Below are 20,952 nucleotides of genomic sequence, written 5' to 3'. Positions count from 1 at the left end.
TTACAGGTTGCAGAGCAACCATGTTACAGATGTGTTTAGTTAGTCTTCATCTGTTATTGTGTTTTATTTTTAGCTCACTTTCAGTATTTCAAGTCATTTCATGGAAACAGTAGACACAGAAACATAAAATCTCTGAAATTATAGAAATTTCCATCTACAGTCAACAATTCTTTAGCAGTTCCTGTAAGTTCCGGTCTTTGTGGGTCATAGTTTCTGTTAGCTGTCCTCTTACAGGGAGTGCAGAATTATTAGGCAAGTTGTATTTTTGAGGAATAATTTTATTATTGAACAACAACCATGTTCTCAATGAACCCAAAAAACTCATTAATATCAAAGCTGAATGTTTGTGGAAGTAGTTTTTAGTTTGTTTTTAGTTTTAGCTATTTTAGGGGGATATCTGTGTGTGCAGGTGACTATTACTGTGCATAATTATTAGGCAACTTAACAAAAAACAAATATATACCCATTTCAATTATTGATTTTTACCAGTGAAACCAATATAACCTCTCCACATTCACAATTATACATTTCTGACATTCAAAAACAAAACAAAAACAAATCAGCGACCAATATAGCCACCTTTCTTTGCAAGGACACTCAAAAGCCTGCCATCCATGGATTCTGTCAGTGTTTTCATCTGTTCACCATCAACATTGCGTGCAGCAGCAACCACAGCCTCCCAGACACTGTTCAGAGAGGTGTACTGTTTTCCCTCCTTGTAAATCTCACATTTGATGATGGCCCAGGTTCTCAATGGGGTTCAGATCAGGTGAACAAGGAGGCCATGTCAATAGTTTTTCTTCTTTTATACCCTTTCTTGCCAGCCACGCTGTGGAGTACTTGGACGCGTGTGATGGAGCATTGTCCTGCATGAAAATCATGTTTTTCTTGAAGGATGCAGACTTCTTCCTGTACCACTGCTTGAAGAAGGTGTCTTCCAGAAACTGGCAGTAGGACTGGGAGTTGAGCTTGACTCCACCCTCAACCCGAAAAGGCCCCACAAGCTCATCTTTGATGATACCAGCCCAAACCAGTACTCCACCTCCACCTTGCTGGCGTCTAAGTCGGACTGGAGCTCTCTGCCCTTTATCAATCCAGCCACGGGCCCATCCATCTGGCCCATCAAGACTCACTCTCATTTCATCAGTCCATAAAACCTTAGAAAAACCAGTCTTGAGATATTTCTTGGCCCAGTCTTGACGTTTCAGCTTGTGTGTCTTGTTCAGTGGTGGTCGTCTTTCAGCCTTTCTTACCTTGGCCATGTCTCTGAGTATTGCACACCTTGTGCTTTTGGGCACTCCAGTGATGTTGCAGCTCTGAAATATGGCCAAACTGGTGGCAAGTGGCATCTTGGCAGCTGCACGCTTGACTTTTCTCAGTTCATGGGCAGATATTTTGCCCCTTGGTTTTTCCACACGCTTCTTGCGACCCTGTTGACTATTTTGAATGAAACGCTTGATTGTTCGATGATCACGCTTCAGAAGCTTTGCAATTTTGAGACTGCTGCATCCCTCTGCAAGATATCTCACTATTTTTGACTTTTCTGAGCCTGTCAAGTCCTTCTTTTGACCCATTTTGCCAAAGGAAAGGACGTTGCCTAATAATTATGCACACCTGATATAGGGTGTTGATGTCATTAGACCACACCCCTTCTCATTACAGAGATGCACATCACCTAATATGCTTAATTGGTAGTAGGCTTTCGAGCCTATACAGCTTGGAGTAAGACAACATGCATGAAGAGGATGATGTGGACAAAATACTCATTTGCCTAATAATTCTGCACTCCCTGTACACTGTGTTCGTGTTTTCCTCCGAAACAATAAGTTCCCTTGGAGCAGCCTTTCAACGCCTCTCTCTGTCTCTCGCTAGCAAAGTTGACCCAGACAACAAAGTAAAGCTAGTTTTCGGCTACGAGCCCGACACGGAACCCGACTACGGTGTACATTTTAGGACATCCAATTGAATTTAGGATTCATTTTAAACTCCTTTTACTGGTTTTTAAACCCTTAAATGGTCTGGCATCTGCATATTTGTCTGATTTGCTGAAGCCCTATGTCCCCACTCGTTCGCTCCGGTCAACCGAGCAGCTGTTCCTCCCAGTCCCCAAATCATGGCTGACACTGAGAGGAGACTAAGCGTTCTCTATTGTGGCTCCAAAGCTTTGGAATAATCTTCCTCTTCACAAATGGCAATCAACATCAGTGCTGGTTTTTAAATCCAGATTAAAAACGCATTTTTATTCGGTGGCCTTTGACTCAGTGGTTAACTCACTTGTATTAGCCAGAGGTCCCTTTACTACAGTTCGGAGCCGCGGACCTGTTTTATATACGCGCGGAATATTTTTACGAGATTGCTGCAAAAAGTGCAGCCTTACCTAATGTCCACCCTACTGTTACTCATTTTATATTAAGATTTAAAAATGTAGTTGGTATTGGTATGGCGAGTAACCTTCTGTAATAGTAATAAATCACACATCAATAGTACATTCATGTAGTTGTAAAAAACACAATAATATAATAGGTAATCCAAAGTATTCAGAATACGTTATACTCTCATTGAGTAACGTAACGGAATACGTTAAAAAAATACATTTTGGGACATGTATCCTGTAATCTGTAGTGGAATACATTTTAAAAGTAACCTTCCCAACACTGGTGTTTAGAAGCCACAGTCATGACTTGTGGTCATATCTGTTGGTTGAGAAAATACACTTTAAGTGGGAATTGCTATATTTAAAGTGTAGGAGTGGGAACTACTGAGTGTATTTCTCCAATCCAATCTTTTGAAGCTATTTTATACAATAAAATAAAAGCTACTCCAAAAAGTCTTACACACAAGCCTAAATGCTTTGATAAATATGTCTAAATGGTCAGAAAAATGTATGAGATCATGCAACCTAAATACCTACAATTCTTTCTATGACTATGGTGGTGGTTAAAGGATTTAAAAACATACAGGAAAGCCTTAAAATCAATCCTAAATGGGTTGAGCTCAAATAAAAGCAGGTATAACACTCTCAAAATTATTAAAATATAAGGTTTGACCTTAGAAATAAGCTTTAGTTGGTAAAAAAAACAAAACAAAACATGATTTTACAACAGAAAGAATCTGTTAAATTCAAGAATGGAAAATGTGAACATAAATATCAGAATATTTACGTGATGATATTCATGTAAATGTAATAACTTTCATCACTGGATACCCTGCACTCATACTGAATTTCAGTATGTTTTTTAAAGCAGCAGGGCAGGCTGGTCAGACTGACGGTTTATGGAAAGAAGGACTGTGACTGTGAGAGTAACTAGGATATTAAAAAAGGAATAAATGGAAAATGTGAAATGAGAAGAGTAAAACTTAAGTTCTATTTTATGTCTGAGTTGGCGTCCAGAGTCCTGTTCCTCATAGTTTTGAATTTCCAGTGAATATATTTGAGTTTGGACTTCTGTGAAGGTTTTATTATGACTCTGAATGTTTAAAGTTTTGAACTTCTGGTTTCTGGGTTCCTATGTTGATTGATGTTGATTATGAGCGCTTTATTTCTAGTGAAATTTTTGAGACTTTGATTCCTATTTTTACTTTATGATTAGTCTAGAGGTGAGTTTTATTTTTGTTTCCTGTCTTTGTTTCTATTACACTGTAAAAAAAAAATCTTAAAAAAACAGTAATATTCCGGCAGCTGGGGTGCCAAAATAACACCGTAAAATAACATAAAATAACTTTCTCATGAAAATACGGTTATTTTCAGTAATGACAATGCAGTTTGTTGCCCTAATTTTACATGGGATTTTGCCTTTTTCAAGTTCTATTAAAAATTAAATTAGGGACATTTTAATGTGATTAAACAATGAAATTACCTATAAACAAGGTCAATGAATGCGGCAATATGAATAATAATACTTAAATGTACAGAAATATGCAGTTAACAGTTGGTTTAAATGATAATGGATTTCATTTATATAGCGCTTTTTGAGACCCTCAAAGCACTTTACAATTCATTCACTCTCACATTGGTGGAGGCAGCTACAGTTGTAGCCACAGCTGCCCTGGGGCAGACTGACAGAAGCAAGGCTGTCATATCGCGCCATCGGCCCCTCTGGCCATCACCAGTAGCTGGTGTCTTGCCCAAGGACACAACGACCGAGACTGTCCGAGCTGGGGCTCGAACCGGCAACCTTCTGATTACAAGACGAACTGCCAACTCTTGAGCCACAATCGCCCTAAATAACATTACGCGATGTAAAAAAAGTTTATTAGAATCATTTTATATATTTTTCCATAGTATTACATTTGAATTTAACAGTTCAATCTGTCAAATAACAGACCAACATTTGTGAAATTATGATACATTTGTGAATGTATTTTAACAATCTAAATATGCATATGTACAGACAAATATATTTAAAAAACAAGAAAATTATGTTTTATTACATTTACAGTGATTTTATGTTATTTTACATTTGAAATCTAAAATCACAGTCTATTTATGTGAATTTAAGGATATTCTAGAAAAACTGTACAAAACTGTAAAATACAGCGTAAAATACTTTTATTTTACTTTTTTTTTACAGCGTAGATGGATTCTTTGTTTCTTCAATGTATCCTGGTGTGTCAACATCTCTTCCTCCCTCTGTCTCATCTTTCTGTGAAAGTGCTAACTCTTACTTTCACCACTTCAAATTCAAGCTTGATTTAGACTTCTGCAAGAAATCTACATCCTAACTTATGACATAAACTGAACCCCTCTTAACCCTTCATGCCTTTCAGTCATTGTAAGCTATGTTGACCCGAGGTGTAATTATATTTCTCGGGAGCTCCTGTTACATGGAAGCCTATGTTGTGGGGTTAAAAGCCGTTCCTTGCTACATCTTAAGTTATGACGAACTGGAGGCCACTGCCTGATGAAGCCCACAGACCACATTGTCCATGAAAAGCAGAGATGAGATTCTGTAGCCACCAAAGTAGAACCCTTCCTCCACTTGGCTCTGCTTGTAAATTATGTCCATAAAAATTATTGACAGTCATTGACAAAGGACAGCCCTGGTGGTGTCCACCACCCACTGGGAGCAAGTCCAATTTATTACCGGCAATGTGACCAAGCCCTAGCTACAGTTTTACACTGTTGAAAGGGCCAGACACCCATTACTGCTAAAGCACCTTCCACAGGATACCCCGAGGGACACGATCAAGTCCAAAAAACCACATACAGACTAGCTGGACAAACCCCCAAGCATACTTGAACATTCTCAAGAGGATGAAGAGTGGGTCCAGTGTTCCTCAACCAGGACCAAAACCACATTATTTCTTCTGCATCCAAGCTTTGACCAATACACAAACTCTACTTTCCAGTAGCCTGGAACAGACTTTCCCTGAGCAGACCCTTGTGTCCCCCTTTTTAACGATGGGCTAATCCAGAGGTGCAGCCCCAGATCGCTGAGCAATGCTGCAGAGGAATGGCAACCAAGTCAGCCCTATAACATCCAGGGGTTTAAGAAGTTCAGGGCAAATCTTGATTGCATTTTTTCTGGTAGTGTTAGTGTTTCTGCTTTATTTCATGAGACATTTTTTGAGCCTTTCGTTTCTGTTTTTACTTTATGATTACCCACCCCTGTTGCACCCCTTATCCACCCCTGTTGCTTGTCACGTGCTTCATGATGTTGTGATGTGGACATTTACGTGCTCTTTGTGCAGAGGAGGTGTTTTGTTTTCTGTTCTGACTAGAGGTCTCTTTTTTTCCCCTCCTCATCTTGCCCATTTTCGGATTTCTGTTTGTCGTTTTGTGCTTTGTCACCTAAAAAAAAACACGGTCCATTGTTTGTTCTACATTCTGCTCCCCAAATTTTCAGAAATAAGTGAGATCAGGGAAGTGAAGAGTCTGCTGCTAATGTGTTACCCAAGTACACTTTTATATACTGATCGACAAGACTGAGAACACATTTTGACTGGCTCAGGTTAGAGTAATGGTTGAAGTTGGGTGCATGACCAACAGTGTTGGGACTAACGCGTTATTAAGTGACGCGTTACAGTAACTACGTTATTATTGTGGTAACGAGCACGGTAACTAGTTATTATGCCAAAATCAGGAACGCGTTAGTCGTTACTGGGATTTAGATAGGGTCGTTACTCGTTACTTCGTGTGGTGGCTATCGCGGAGCTTCCACAGATTCAGTAACATTAGCAAGTGGTAGAGGCCAGCAGGTGGATGAAGGAAAAGGGACGCAGAAGGAAAAGAGACCCGAGGCGGCCGCCGGTCCAAGTGTGAACTGAACTTCAGGTAAGAAGTTATGACCTGCAGTCTATCTGGGTCAGATATAAACCAAGTTTAGGTGGAGTTTATTTTCGTTATTCTGACTTTTTCCCTACTGCGTGCTAGCTAGCATGACGGAGTTTCTATACAGCTGGGTGGGTGCTATGAAGTTAATGATGTTGAACTTTATTTTGTTCATAAGTTATTAGAGTTGCCAACCGTCCCGTCTGGTATTCAGAGAAAATATTACGCGTTTCTTATTGAGGTGAAAAGGAACAGTTTGTCCCGTAATTCAGCTACAATGGAAAAGACACAAAGCTGGAGTTATTCTGTCTTTGCTGCACAGCTGCCTCTTCTTCTTTCATTCTCTCCCCTCCCTCTCCCGTTTCTACTTCAATCATGAAAACTGATCAGTGATCAGCTGATCGGCTCTCTTGTTTGTTTATCGCCCACTTTGCGCCACAAAGAGGAAACCAGCGGATGTCGCGCTAAACAACAGCAGCACGTTTAAGCTTGATCAGCTGTTAGAATTTATTTAATATTAATTTCTAGTATCAGCTGATGTTTGCTGGAGCCACAGCTGCAAAAAAGCTGCTGGTCATGATATGGTTTGGTTATCTGGTGAGAGGGAAACATGAAGATGAAACCAGGAGATGTCCTTACTGAATCATCAGAGCTGTGATGGAGAAACAGGTTTACCTTTTAGGTGACATGAATGAGTTGAAGGGAAGTTATGAACTGTTTCTGAGAGACAAATAACCCCAGGATCCTTTTTTAGGTAGCTGACAGCTGGTAACTGTGCAGCAAAATCTCCAGTGTTAAATTAACACTAGAGAGTGTCTATATGGGTCCACACCTCTGAGTGTTAAATACAACACTGTTGAGTGTTAAATTAACACTTTTGACAGTGTTATATGTTTAAAAGTAACCTAGTCAGTTTTGAAGGTTAACAAAACTGACTAGTTTTGTTATTTCTAACATTTTGAGTTATTTTCCAGTGTTAGAAAATCAGCACTGCTCAGTGTTGGTGTATTAAAAGGGAAAGGGGGGCACAAAGAAATACTTTTCTTTCTTATTCTCATTTAAAATGTCTAGCTTTTAAAAAATAATTATCTGAATCTTACAACAAACGATTGATAGATTGATGCATATATACCATCAAAACAGTGTACATCACTGTCACAACAGCGTTTGTTTTCATTCAAAGGCTTTATGATTTTTCCTATAATGGTGGGCCGGTCTTTAGTCAAAATGCCCGGGACGATTTATTTGTCCCAGTCCAGCCCTGTATGCAGCTCATCTGCAGTCTGGTGTTGCCTACATCTTCCTATTTGGAAGGCAGAATTTCCGAGTTCTGAGTACAATCGAAAGCACCACGACTGCAGTTTTTGTGTTGGATGTAAAAGGCGGACATGACACTGTGACGTTGGCTAGAATCATGGCAGCAGTCAACGACGGTCCAGGCGTGGCATTTCTCTCGTGGAAATGTGCACATTATCTTTTCCTTTCTATTAGTAGGTGGCACAGTGCACTGTGGCAAGTAAGCAAGCTAGAAGACTGGCAAAGTTATGGAAGCAACACATTAACAAGAGAATTCTGAGTAAAACCAAAGTTACTTTCCCTAGTAACTAGTTACTTTGAAAGTAACGAGTAACTTGAAGTAACTGAGTTACTTTTGAGAGAAGTAACTAGTAATGTAACTAAGTTACTATTTTAAAGTAACTTACCCAACACTGATGACCAATGACTATTTAGATCGCTTAGAGTGTTTTTGTGAAACTGCAAGTCGATGACTTTCAGATGAAGTGTTGTACATTTATTTTTCATTTACAGGTTTATCTTAAAGGTTTTTCCATTTGGTTGTTCGGTAATGTCCGTAAAAAGTATGAATGTTACTGAACTCTTACCTAGGATGAGTAGCCAATGAGCTGCAGATGCTCCACGGGCAAAGTTACAAAACTTTATGATCACACATTGTGTATGTTTGATGTGGAACATTCGCCCTGTTATTCATTTCTTTTTAGGCCAGAACAAGTCCAGTAAGTAAAATACACACAAATCAAGCTCTGACAGTGATGACAGGAGTTTTGCACACAAAGAAAATCTCATCAAAACAAAAATATTAATCCAGAGGTGCTGGAGGGTTGTCCAGGGGCCTGTTCTTCGTACGTCGCTCACTACATCCAAGATCAAATGACACATCCAAGACCAAACCATCGCGCTAACCGTGAGCTCGCTAATCCGGTTCCCCGAACACACCTGCTGTTGACGATTAGTACAGCTGGACGCAGTAATGTGACATCACTGGGTGTCGTAAAAGGGGCTACGCATCGATAGTAGAAACATTGATCGGCAACCCGCTGATTGGTCGGCGAAAATGTCGAAGGAGCGCGCTCGGTATTTTCCGGCAGCAGAGCAAGAACTCATGAGTGAGGGATTTCAGGAGTTTCAGAGTTTAATGAAAACGCAAGAGAACACTGCAAAGGCTGCAAAAGCAAGGAGAGAGGGGCTGGCAGAAAGTTGCTGACAAATCAAACTCGTAGGTAATTTAATAATAATAATAATAATAATGGAGTGGATTTATATAGCGCTTTCCAAGGCACCCAAAGCGCTGTACGATACCACTATTCATTCACTCCCACATTCACACACTGGTGGAGGCAGCTACGGTTGTAGCCAGGCTGCCATATCGCGCCATCGGCCCCTCTGGCCAACACCAGTAGGCGGTAGGGTAGATCTATCATATGACACTATATTGTCCAATATCATATGGCATTATATTATATTATAATATGTTATATTATATCCCCTTTCACATTAGAGCCACAACAGGACCCACAAGAACATGGGAACAAGTAAAAGTGGAATACAGGAGTATTCTACAGAATGGTAATATTTATCTCTTAGATTGCTTTTCGTCTCTTGGCAAGGTAATACTGGCCTGTAATACTCTGTTAGTTTGTTCATAACAGCAACCAAGAAAAGGGCAGAGGAAAAAAAGACAGGTGGTGGTCCTGCACCCCCTCGTCAACAAGTTGGTTAAGTAAATAATACCCTCACGGGAATATCGATATCTCTCAATGAGCACACTGTCGCGCTGAGCTAAAGGATCCTGTCTATCCCGCAATATACGCTGAATTCTGAGGACTCTCCTTATCAATCTTGCACCTTCCGCAATGGGTTGGTCGCGTATACGGACAGGACATGGCTGCGACAGGCTTCCCAAATCCACCTTCGCTTTTATAGCCGTGGTCTCTCATCTTGATTACACGAAGTAATTTACAATTACTACTCTGAAATATGAATTACATCTGTAATAATCACATACATGTAATAGAATGTTAATAGTACATTTCCCTTTTTTAGGAAATGACCTGTATGTATCTGTGTGACATCAATAAAAGGATCAAGTGCTGCATTATCTTTAGTTACATTGATGTTATTTATTTATGGTGAAACAGTGGTGGAATATCGCTGTTGCTTTCGTATAAATGAAGCGGACATACCTGCGTGGCCGCGATCTAATCCTGTTTACATAAAGTAAACCTGCTCCCGAGCAGGTTTACGCTTACGGCTCTGTTGCTATGACAGCAAGTCCCGGATGAGCTTCGGGGAACCGAACGATCCAGGATCACGCAAAATTGTCAACAATCTAATCCAGCTAACTTACTTAGCGAGGTACGAAGAACAGGCCCCAGGTTTGTAGACACAAACCAGGTGTGGAATACTGCCTCCAGTACATATTTGGCACAAAAATGTAAAAACACTGGTCCAGCCTGCTGAATATAAAGTGCTCTTTTTTTCAGATTTTGAAAGGCTTGTGTTTTGTTTTGTTTTTGGTTTTGTGGTGAGTGCCTGCCTCATACTCTTAAAGCCTGTAAGTGAGATCTAAAATGGTAGGTTAAACAAATGGCAGTGATTTTCCTTCCTCATGTGAAAGTGTGTAAATAACACACCCAAAACTCAACAAGACCTTAAACCACAGAGAGCTCTGCAGTGCCTGCTGTGATGCAGCCATTTGCTGCTGCTTCACCCTAATCCTGTTTAAACACAATATGCTGGCTCAGCAGGTAGAAGTGTGGCAGCTCTGTTTGTGTTTCATCCACAGGGTCTCATGACAGCATTTTGTTTTTGTAGCCCTTTGGTGCACACAAGTCTCACAGGATACAGGTGTAAATGTGAGCTAAAACAGGCCAGTGTTTAGTTATTGTCATTGGTGATCTGCTGGTGATATTACAAGAATTTGTAATACAGACATTCTAAATAAACACAAAAACTAGTAGATTTTCCTTTCAAATAGACTCGCTAAAACAAACAGGCTAGTAGGGGGACAGACAGCAGGGTGTGTGGTGCATAGTCCATTTAAAGCTGTGTTAGTACGATTAATTGCATCCTGACAATAACTGAATGAGATTATCGAAGGAGTACAAATACCAAGGCTCTTGTCAATGTTAGTGTATGCAATAAGAATTTTCCTTCAACCACGGTTTGACAGCTCCGAGCTGTTCCCAGACCTGATCAGAGGATGCTGGCTCACGGCATGACTGCCATGAAAGCAGCCTGCAGAACCTGAGGTGGGGGGCTGTTTAAATGGTAGTCAGCATGTCCAAAAACCAACACATACAAATGTAACATAAATAAATAAAAATAGTAATAATGATATCTAAGCCACTTGAATATTTTAACTTTAAGCTAATATATACAAACTAACTTATATTTTATCCATCTTTAACAGTTGCCACACAATACACACAATCATTACTACTGTACACCAGTGTTGGTCAAGTTACTTGAAAAAAGTAATCAGTAACTAATTACTGATTACTTCCCCCAAAAAGTAATCCCGTTACTTTACTGATTACTTATTTTCAAAAGTAATTAATTACTTAGTTACTTAGTTACTTTTTAAAAACACGATTTACAACCTGAATAGGTGATAAAGCGATAGATCTTTAGCCCAGTTCTACTTTTTCTGCATAATCCATCATACAAAATGTAATCAAATGGAAAAGTCTCTTTTAAAAACTTGTTTTATTAGTTTTAATCTTTTAACTTTATGCATCAAGCAAAAATTTAATTATATGCAACATTCTCTGACTGGAAGAAATTTGTTTAATATTTAAACTTATTTTCTGCACATTCCAGCACATAAAATAATTTTTTTGTGTGTTTACACTCACTCTTTCAAATAGATGCAAGTAAAACACAGCAGAAAATAAATAAAATCAAAGACTAGCAGTCCTGTTGCTCTATTTTCACCTGTAAAGCAGGAGTGCAGTAGGCGGAGGTTCACCCTGGTGCAGGTGTGCCGCAGCGGTCAGTGGAAGAATCCGCGAGTTTCTCTGTGAGTTTCCCACTATGTCATAGCGCACTCGGTGCTTGCTTGGAAGTTTAGGGGTTTTTTCGCTGTAAAAAGAAGTTTTCTTCCCATGCACAACGGACACTAATGTTTTTGTCACTTTTTATGGAATCAAACTCAAAGTAAGGTCAGTACTTCCACGCTTTAAACGCTGCACGCTCATACTCTCTCCCGCACTCGATATATTATCCACTGTTGATCTGCACACAGCTGTTGTCACGAACGTCACACTTGCTTAGGTCACTGTCATGAGACATTCTCGCAAAAAACTCACAGTTTTAGTAACGCAGTAACGCAGCGTTCCTACGGGAAAGTAACGGTAATCTAATTACTGTTTTCACAATAGTAATCCCTTACTTTACTCGTTACTTGAAAAAAGTAATCGGATTACAGTGCCCATCTCTGCTGTACACACATAACTTTTAATAAGTCTATTTTGTCAGTTGTCCTGTTTTTCTGTGTGACTTGCTTTTGTTTCTTTTTATGCTTTAGAATGAACTGACAGATGAAGATTTCAGGTTGGAGGTCACTCAGATCCATAAGGTAGGATCCTGTGTGTTTCTCTGACAGCTCTCAGATGTATTACTGTGCAGAAGGCTTCCCTGTTTGATTTCTGTTTGTGTGTAGGACTTCACAATGGAGACGTTTGCAGGGCCTGTGTTTGCCACGCTGCGTGGATCTTTAGGAATGACTGAGCAGGAGTATCAGCAGTCACTCTGCTCTGAAAATTGCTACCTCCAGTTCATCAGCAACTCCAAGAGCAAAGCAGACTTCTTCCTCACGTGAGTTACAACAAATTGGCTGATCATCTGCCAAAATGTACAAGTCTGATAAAGACAGATAAATCTAGCGGGGCCTGCAATAATGAACCCGAGTAATAAACTTTACACACAGATGTGCCCAGTTAAGTAAATGCTGCTTAAAGGGGACTGATTATGCTTTTCATCAGTCAGTTATTTAAGTTTTCCAATTACTTTTGAGTCTATGAAATTGTAGTAAAAATGCTTTAGTTCCGCACATTTTTACCTTTTTGGAAATAAGTGTTTCAGTGCTTAAGTATGAAAGCTGAAAGTCTGCATTTGAACTGCATCGGTGTTGTTCTGTTTGAAATTCACTGTGGTGATGTCTCTGTCCAAATATTTATGGACCTAACTGTATATAAGCAGCGGTCTAAGAGTAGCTGTGTATCATAATCATCATCATAGTTTATTTATATAGCACTTTAAAAACACACAAGGCTGACCAAAGTGCTGAACAACAGAAATATAAGAGACACAATAAGAATAATAAATACGATAAAATAATAAACATAGTAATAACAATAAAATATAATTAAATACAAGTCAGTTAACCACTGAGTCAAAGGCCAGGATTTAAAAATCTGGATTTAAAAACCAGCACTGATGTCGATTGCCATTTGTGAAGAGGAAGATTATTCCAAAGCTTTGGAGCCACAATAGAGAACGCTCGGTCTCCTCAGTTTCATCCGTGATTTGGGGACTGAGAGAAACAGCTGCTCAGCTGACCGGAGCAAACGAGTGGGGATATAGGGCTTCAGCAAATCAGACAAATATGCAGATGCCAGACCATTTAAGGATTTAAAAACTAATAGAAGGAGTTTAAAATGAATCCTAAATTCAATTGGAAGCCAGTGCAGGGAGGCCAGAACTAGAGTAATGTGCTCAAATGTCCTTCTACCAGTTTAAATCCGTGCTGCAGCATTCTGTACTAGTTGCAGGCAGCATGGATAACAGTCTCCAAATCACACTTTGAAAGAAAAGGTTTGACCTTCAACAGATGCCTGAGATGATAGAATGATGATTTCACCACCCATTCACGTGTAATTGAGCTCTTCAGGTGAGGGGCCAGAGCAGTAAGGTCGACATCAGGGGTATCAGAGGTACAATTCGGGCTGAACAGAATTGCTTCCATTTTACGTTCATTAAAATTTAAAAGGTTTAGAGCCATCCATGACTTAACATCACTAAGGCAATCAAGCAAGAGTCTAATTGTATTTTGCTCGTTTGTGTTGTTGTGTTTGCACATCTCTGTTGCTTGTGGGGCTCGCACACAAGAATTTCACTCGCATGTGCTGTGCCAGTGTGCCTGCACATGTGATGTGACAATAAAAAGTGATTTGATTTGATTTGATTTGATTTAATTGGGGAGCTATCAGAATGACTGAAAGGAAAATAAAGCTGGCAATCATCAGCATATAGATGAAATGAGACTTTGTGTTTTCGAAAGATCGCTCCCAGTGGCAGGAGATACAACGAAAACAGTTATGGCCCAAGAATAGATCCCTGTGGTACACCCCACAACAGAGGGGCCACAGAGGACGATGACGAGCCCAACTTAACACAGAAGCTCCCGTTTGAGAGATATGATTTTATTCACAGGACAGCCAAGCCAGAAATGCCCACACAATGCTGGAATTAAGAGATCAGCAGGTTGTGGTCCACTGTGTTGAATGCAGCAGTCATATCCAGTAATATAAGCACTACATGTTTATCACAGTCCATCGCTACCAGAGTGTCATTCATAACCTTTATGAGAGCTGTCTCTGTGTTGTGAAATGGCTTAAAGAAAAATGTCAAACATTTGAGAGTTATTTAGATAATCCATCAGCTGAGCGTGAACAATCTTTTCCAAGATCTTACTCAGAAAAGGAAGTTTAGAGATGGGTCTGAAGTTTGACATAACTGAAATATCTGAGCCTGGCTTCCTAAGTAAGGGATGAATAACTGCATGCTTAAACTCGCTTGGTACTTGATCTGACAAGAGGCTGGTATTAATTATGTTCAGAATATGTGGTCTAACAGTAGGAAACACCTTTTTGAGAAAACGGGGATGAACAACATCATTCGGAGAACCACGCGGTTTAGCATTTAACACAACCTCCTCTAGTTAAGGTAGAACAATTGGTTGGAAAGCAATACACAAATTTGAACAGGGAACATCCACAGCCGGGTCACCAGAAGATAAAGTGGAGGGTCTGAAACCGGCAACCTTCTCCACAAAGAAATTAAGAAACTTATTACACATAACCTCAGAAGACTGCAAAAGAACATGATCCTCTGTATTCAGTACAGAATTTATGGTATTATACAAAGCACGAGGGTTATGTGAATTAACAGCAATAAGGTGAGAAAAAAAGGAGTTTTTGGCGGTCTTTACTGCCCTCTGGTAAGCTTTCCAGCTCGTCTTAAGAGCTTCCAGAGAGATGTACAGCCATTATTATCATATTAACAATATGATAATACTGTAAATAATAGTGTAAATGTTCTTGTTGGTTACAGACTCTCGCATCACCTTCATAACTTGTATTTGGATTTCATTATTTTAAATTATATAAGCAAAGTTAGATGAATTAGATTGTTAAAATTCTTATTCTTTTCAAATTCTGATAGATGTTCAACTCAACTCAAAAAAACATTGTGTTTTTTGAGTCCACGTGTGTCACTGACAGTGTTGGTCAAGTTACTTGAAAAAAGTAATCAGTAACTAATTACTGATTATTTCCCCAAAAAAGTAATCCCGTTACTTTACTGATTACTTATTTTCAAAGGTAATTAATTACTTAGTTACTTAGTTACTTTTTAAAAACACGATTTACAACCTGAATAGGTGATAAAGTGATAGATCTTTCAGCCCAATTCTACTTTTTCTGCATAATCCATCATACAAAATGTAATCAAATGGAAAAGTCTCTTTTTAAAACTTGTTTTATTAGTTTTAATCTTTTAACTTCATGCATCAAGCAAAAATGTAATTATATGCAACATTCTCTGACTGGAAGAAAATTGTTTAATATTTAAACTTATTTTCTGCACATTCCAGCACATAAAATAATTTTTTTGTATGTTTACACTCACTCTTTCAAATAGATGCAAGTAAAACACAGCAGAAAACTAGAAAAATTTGCATTTCCTGCGAAAATGCAGTGTGGATGCTTTAAAGCTGAAGCTGTATGCAAAAACTAGCTGAAAAAGCTGAAAAGTTGCAGAAATTGTAAAAACTTTGCAGAAGCAAAGGAACTTTGCTAAAATGTAATAACTTAGCAGAACTGCAATATCTTAGAGGAAACATAATACTTGGCAGAAATACAATAGCATAGCAGAACTTAGCAGAAATATTGTAACTTACCAGAAACATGACAACTTCTCAAAAATACAAGAATTTAGGAGAAATAGTATAAGAAAACAGAAAGAATATATTTAGCCAAAAATACTTAAACATTACAGAAACACTATGATTTAGAAAAATAGTACAACATAGCAGAAATACTGTGTTTTACCAGAGACACTGTGATGAACTATGAATATTGTAATTTTAAATTAATACTATGTTTTAGCACAAATACTATAATTTGGCAGAAATACTATAATTTGGCAGAAATACTATGATTCAGCACAAATACTCTGGTTTAGCACAAATATTATAAGATAGCAGAAATACAATTATATAGCAGAAATGCTATATTTAGAAAGAAAAATATAATATAGTAGAAATAGTATGATTTAGCAGAAATACTACAATATAGCATAATAACAATGATTTAGAACAAATACTATGATTGAGCAGAATAGTTATAACTTAAGTGAAAATACTGGAAAACTAAAATGACAAGCTGAGAAAAAAACAGAACATGGTTAAGCTGTCTCAAAACTAATTATTGTTCAACTGTGGGGAAAAAAAGAAATACAAATAAATAAATACAGAAATGTAAAGAGAGAGACACACACACAGGGTCTATGCCAGTCAAACAATGAGATGCTGCCCTAAAGAGGGTCTTTCTCTCTCTCTCTCTCTCTCTCTCTCTCTCTCTCTCTCTGTCTCTGTCTCTCACACACACACACACACACACACACAGGGAGAGAAGCAAGTTTCTAGGTCAGTCAAGCAGCCTGGGAGCTGGTAAATTTGAATCCACCAATCAGAGAGGCTGTAAACTTTTCCCGCCAAAACAGGTGCACACACGCAGCACAGAGACAGGATTTTTGTAGTCTATTTCTCATAGTGAGGATTCCCCTCAAACAAATGACCATAATTTCCTAACCGTAGGGGCAAGAACTGTCATTTTTACACAGTTTTGTTCAGAAGAGATGGGGCAATCGTCAAGTGTTGACAATTTATCATTAAAATATGAATTTTTAGAGATATATGATATGGATGACGGGTTGGTTTAGAAGCCACGAAGGCCCCAATATGCAAATTTGAATGCCTCAGCCCACATATATGATTGGCTGGCTGGGAAGCCGTGGAGGCCCTGATATGTAAATTTGAATGTCTCAGGCCTCACAGAGGATTGGCTGCCTGGGGAACTGGCAGTAATATATGGAAATAGTATGCTTAAGCATAAATACTACATTTAGTAGAAATACTATATTTTAGCACAAATACTATAAAAAGCAGAATTACTAAAATTTAGCAGATATACTATATTAAGCACAAATCTTATAAAAAGCAGAAATAGTATGATTAAGCATAAATACTACATTTAGTAGAAATACTATGTTTTAGCACAAATACTATAAAAAGCAGAAATACTATATTAAGCAATATAAATATCCTATAAAAATCCTATAAAAAGCAAAAATACTATACTGTGATTTGGTAGAAAAACTATAATTATTCAGAAATACTATATTTGGCAGCACGGTGGCACAGTGGTTAGCACTGTTGCCTCACAGCAAGAAGGTCCTGAGTTCAATTCCACCATCAGGCCGGGGTCTTTCTGTGTGGAGTTTGCATGTTCTCCCCGTGTTTGCGTGGGTTCTCTCCGGGTCCTCCCACCGTCCAAAGACATGCAGCTTGTGGGGATAGGTTAATTGGATAATCCAAATTGCCACTAGGTGTGAATGTGAGAGTGAATGTGAGTGTGAATGGTTGTCTGTCCCTGTGTGTTGGCCCTGCGACAGACTGGTGACCTGTCCAGGGTGTACCCCGCCCTTCGCCCTATGGCAGCTGGGATGGGCTCCGGCACCCCCCGCGACCCTGAAAAGGATAAGCGGAAGCGAATGGATGGATGGATGGACTATATTTGGCAGAAATACTATATTTAGCACAAATCTTATAAAATAGCAGAAATAGTATGATTTAGCACAATAGTAATATCTTATACAGAAAAATTGGAAAAGCAAAATGGACAGCTGAAAAAATGCTGAACATGCTGAGGGTCCCTCAAATATGCTTGTTAAATGAAAAAAATCGGCAAAAAAAAATATAACAGAGACACACACACAAGATCCAATTCAGTCAACCAGTCTAAATATGTTGAATTTGAATCTTACAATGGGATCATCCCATTAAAAGACTTTCTTTCTCTCTCTCTCTCCCTCTCTGTCACACACACACACACACACACACACACTCACACACACACAGAGGGAGAGAAGTAAGTTTCTAGCTCAGTCAAGCAGCCTGGAAGCTGCTGAATTTGAATCCACCAATCAGAGAGCCTGTGCACTTTTTCCCGCAAAACAGCTGCACGCAGCACAGAGAGACACAGGATTTTTGCAGTCTATTTCTCATAATGACGACTCCCCTCAAACAAATGACCATAATTTCCTAACCGTAGGGGCTAGAACGGTCATTCTTACACCGTTTTGTTCAGAAGAGATGGGGGAATCTTAAAGTGTTGACAATTTATCATTAAAATATGAATTATTAAAGATATTTGACTTCTAATGCACCATAACTGAGCAGAGCAAAGCAAAAACTGCCTTGACTTGCCCTCAAACAACGCTTTCTAACTCTAAATCTATTTGGAGTATCAATATCATTCTTTCTCTGTAAGAGACAGCAGGCTTTGGTGAACAATCATGGAAATTTTCAGGTCTCTGTGGAAATTCATTAAAAAGATATGACGAGAGAAATAAGTGGTTCATTTCCAGAGTTTGAAATCTGAAGAAATCTGAGCGAAGGACGAATTTCCTACCCTCAAACAAGTCTAACTCATTTCAGAACGGTAATAGGTGAGAAAATAATTCTTGAATTGTGAGCGTCAGGAGTGTCTGAAGATATACTGGGACAAGCCTTATGTCTTAACTTTGCTTCATTAAGGAGATATGACGATTCGAATATGCCTCTCATTACAGAAATCAAGCGGTGATTTTGAACAAACTCTCCATTGACTTTCTATGGAGAGTTTTGCGACTTTGTGTTGGTCTGAGGAGATTTGCCAAAATTCTATAAATCCCACAACAATGATAGTGACATTTTCGGAAAGCCAGCAAAAATACCTACGTTTTGATGTATAATTTGTGGAAGTTGAGTGAAAATTGAGCAAGTAGCAAGAAGTTGTTCGGACATGAAGAGAAGACTGCAAAACCTTCAGTGGCACACTGGAAGCCAAGTGCAATAGCAACCATAACAACGCATGTATTTTGTGAAAAATCACAATTTTGCAACTGAAAACGTTAAGAGGCATAAAAGTAAAACGGTAAAAGATTTGAAAAAGCTGATTTATACCTGAATAGCCCAATAATTTGAGAACAATTTAAAGTTTGAATGGTTGTTCTACGTGAAAATATGAGGAAGTAGTTAAGTTTCAAAAACAAGAACATTTTAGCAGAATTGCAGAAGTTTCCCATTCATTTCAATGGGACAAATTAAGCTTAATATTTTAAAAAGTATAATAGTGAAAAATACCAAAAGACATAGCACACATTAGCAGAAGTAGCAGAATAGTTTAAAATTTGAACAGTGAAAATCGGCTGAAAATTGTGGAAGTAGTTAAGTGCCAAAAAGTGTACGGAAGTATCAAGAGGAACTCAATATGTGTGCTTAAAGCATCCACACAATAAATAAAGTCAAAGACTAGCAGTCCTGTTGCTCTATTTTCACCTGTAAAGCAGGAGTGCGGTAGGCGGAGGTTTACCCTGGTGCAGGTGTGCCGCGGCGGTCAGTGGAAGAATCCGCGAGTTTCTCTGTGAATTTCTCATTACGTCGTTGCGCACTCGGTGCTTGCTTGGAAGTTTAGGGTTTTTTTCACTGTAAAAAGAAGTTTTCTTCCCACGCACATTGGACGGTAATGTTTTTGTCACTTTTTATGGAATCAAACTTAAAGTGAGGTCAGTACTTCCACGCTTTAAACGCTGCACGGTCATACTCTCTCCCGCACTCGATATATTATCCACTGTTGATCTGCACACAACTGTTGTCACGAACGCCGCACTTGCCTACGTCACTGTCATGAGACATTCTCGCAAAAAAATCACAGTTTTAGTAACGCAGTAACGCAGCGGGAAAGTAACGGTAATCTAATTACCGTTTTTGTCATAGTAATCCCTTACTTTACTCGTTACTTGAAAAAAGTCATCGCATTACAGTAACGCGTTACTTGTAACGCGTTACTGTAATGCGATTTACTTGCATCTATTTGAAAGAGTGAGTGTAAACACCAGAGGTGGGACCAAGTCATTGTTTTGCAAGTCTCAAGTAAGTCTCAAGTCTTTATCCTCAAGTCTCAAGTCAAGTCTCAAGTAATGTCAGGCAAGTCAGAGTCGAGTCTCAAGTCACTGGTGTAAAAGTCCGAGTCAAGTCACAAGTCTGAAACTTTGAATTTCAAGTCCTTTCGAGTCTTTAAAAAAAAAAAAACGAAAAAATAATGTTGCAGTTATGCTAAATGTAAATATTAGACCATGTAATTTTAAAATCTGTGTTTTTCTCAACACATGACGAAATAGTGAACTTAGAAAATATACACAAATTGTGAAATTGCACCTCTTTAAAATGCAGCTCAATTAAACCTAGCTCCAAGAATAATTTTCACCGACAGTTCTGAGATAAGCTGCATGTTATTCTTGGATGCGGTTGTAGGACCAGCTTTAAAATCGCATGACAAAAATATCATACACATTAAAAAAAACTGTATCACCAACGTAGCCTGGACAAGATTTGCTAGTTAGATGAAGTCAGCTATCTCATCTTAGCATATTTATATGCATATTTATAATCATACGGTTCTTGGAGTGAGTGCATACACTCATGAAGTTTAGTAACTTCAGGTCACTGCAACAAGCCCAGGTACAGTTTACCGACAGATGGGTGCAGGACCTTGAAATGCACCGTGTAGAACGAAAGACCATCGTACGTATCATAAGTTTACCAGTCTCACAAATTGTCGTCATAAATACACATTCCTTAACTGTTTATTAATAGGACCTTTGAGCTCAACGGTAATTAATTAGTAGTGGAAATAATTTCTGGTACCCATCACAGAAATGTAGCAGTGACAACAATATTGTATGCTGTAATCGTACTGGGCAATTAGTGATACAAAAAACCTGTTTTATCCTGTGAATAAAAGTATATGTTTTTGTCAATGTACCATAATAACAGA

General features: G+C 38.7%; 1 protein-coding gene across 6 annotated transcripts in view; it reads left to right on the top strand.

The window, feature by feature from the left end:
* Window positions 1-20,952, top strand: part of pip5kl1 (phosphatidylinositol-4-phosphate 5-kinase-like 1) — a 56,866-nt gene that overhangs the window by 19,753 nt on the left and 16,161 nt on the right. For 5 of the 6 annotated variants that reach the window (XM_076886249.1, XM_004561888.5, XM_076886248.1 and 2 more), the window contains 2 exons: window positions 12,099-12,149; window positions 12,234-12,388. In XM_076886249.1, the coding sequence (XP_076742364.1) occupies window positions 12,099-12,149; window positions 12,234-12,388 (206 nt within the window). Of the gene's footprint in view, window positions 1-12,098; window positions 12,150-12,233; window positions 12,389-20,952 lie in introns of those variants that run through there. The other variant, XM_076886250.1, reaches the window with a different exon arrangement.

The sequence above is a fragment of the Maylandia zebra genome, linkage group LG7, assembly GCF_041146795.1.
Source record: "Maylandia zebra isolate NMK-2024a linkage group LG7, Mzebra_GT3a, whole genome shotgun sequence".
Classification (NCBI taxonomy): domain Eukaryota; kingdom Metazoa; phylum Chordata; class Actinopteri; order Cichliformes; family Cichlidae; genus Maylandia; species Maylandia zebra.
This window is presented reverse-complemented; position numbering and strand designations above follow the sequence as displayed.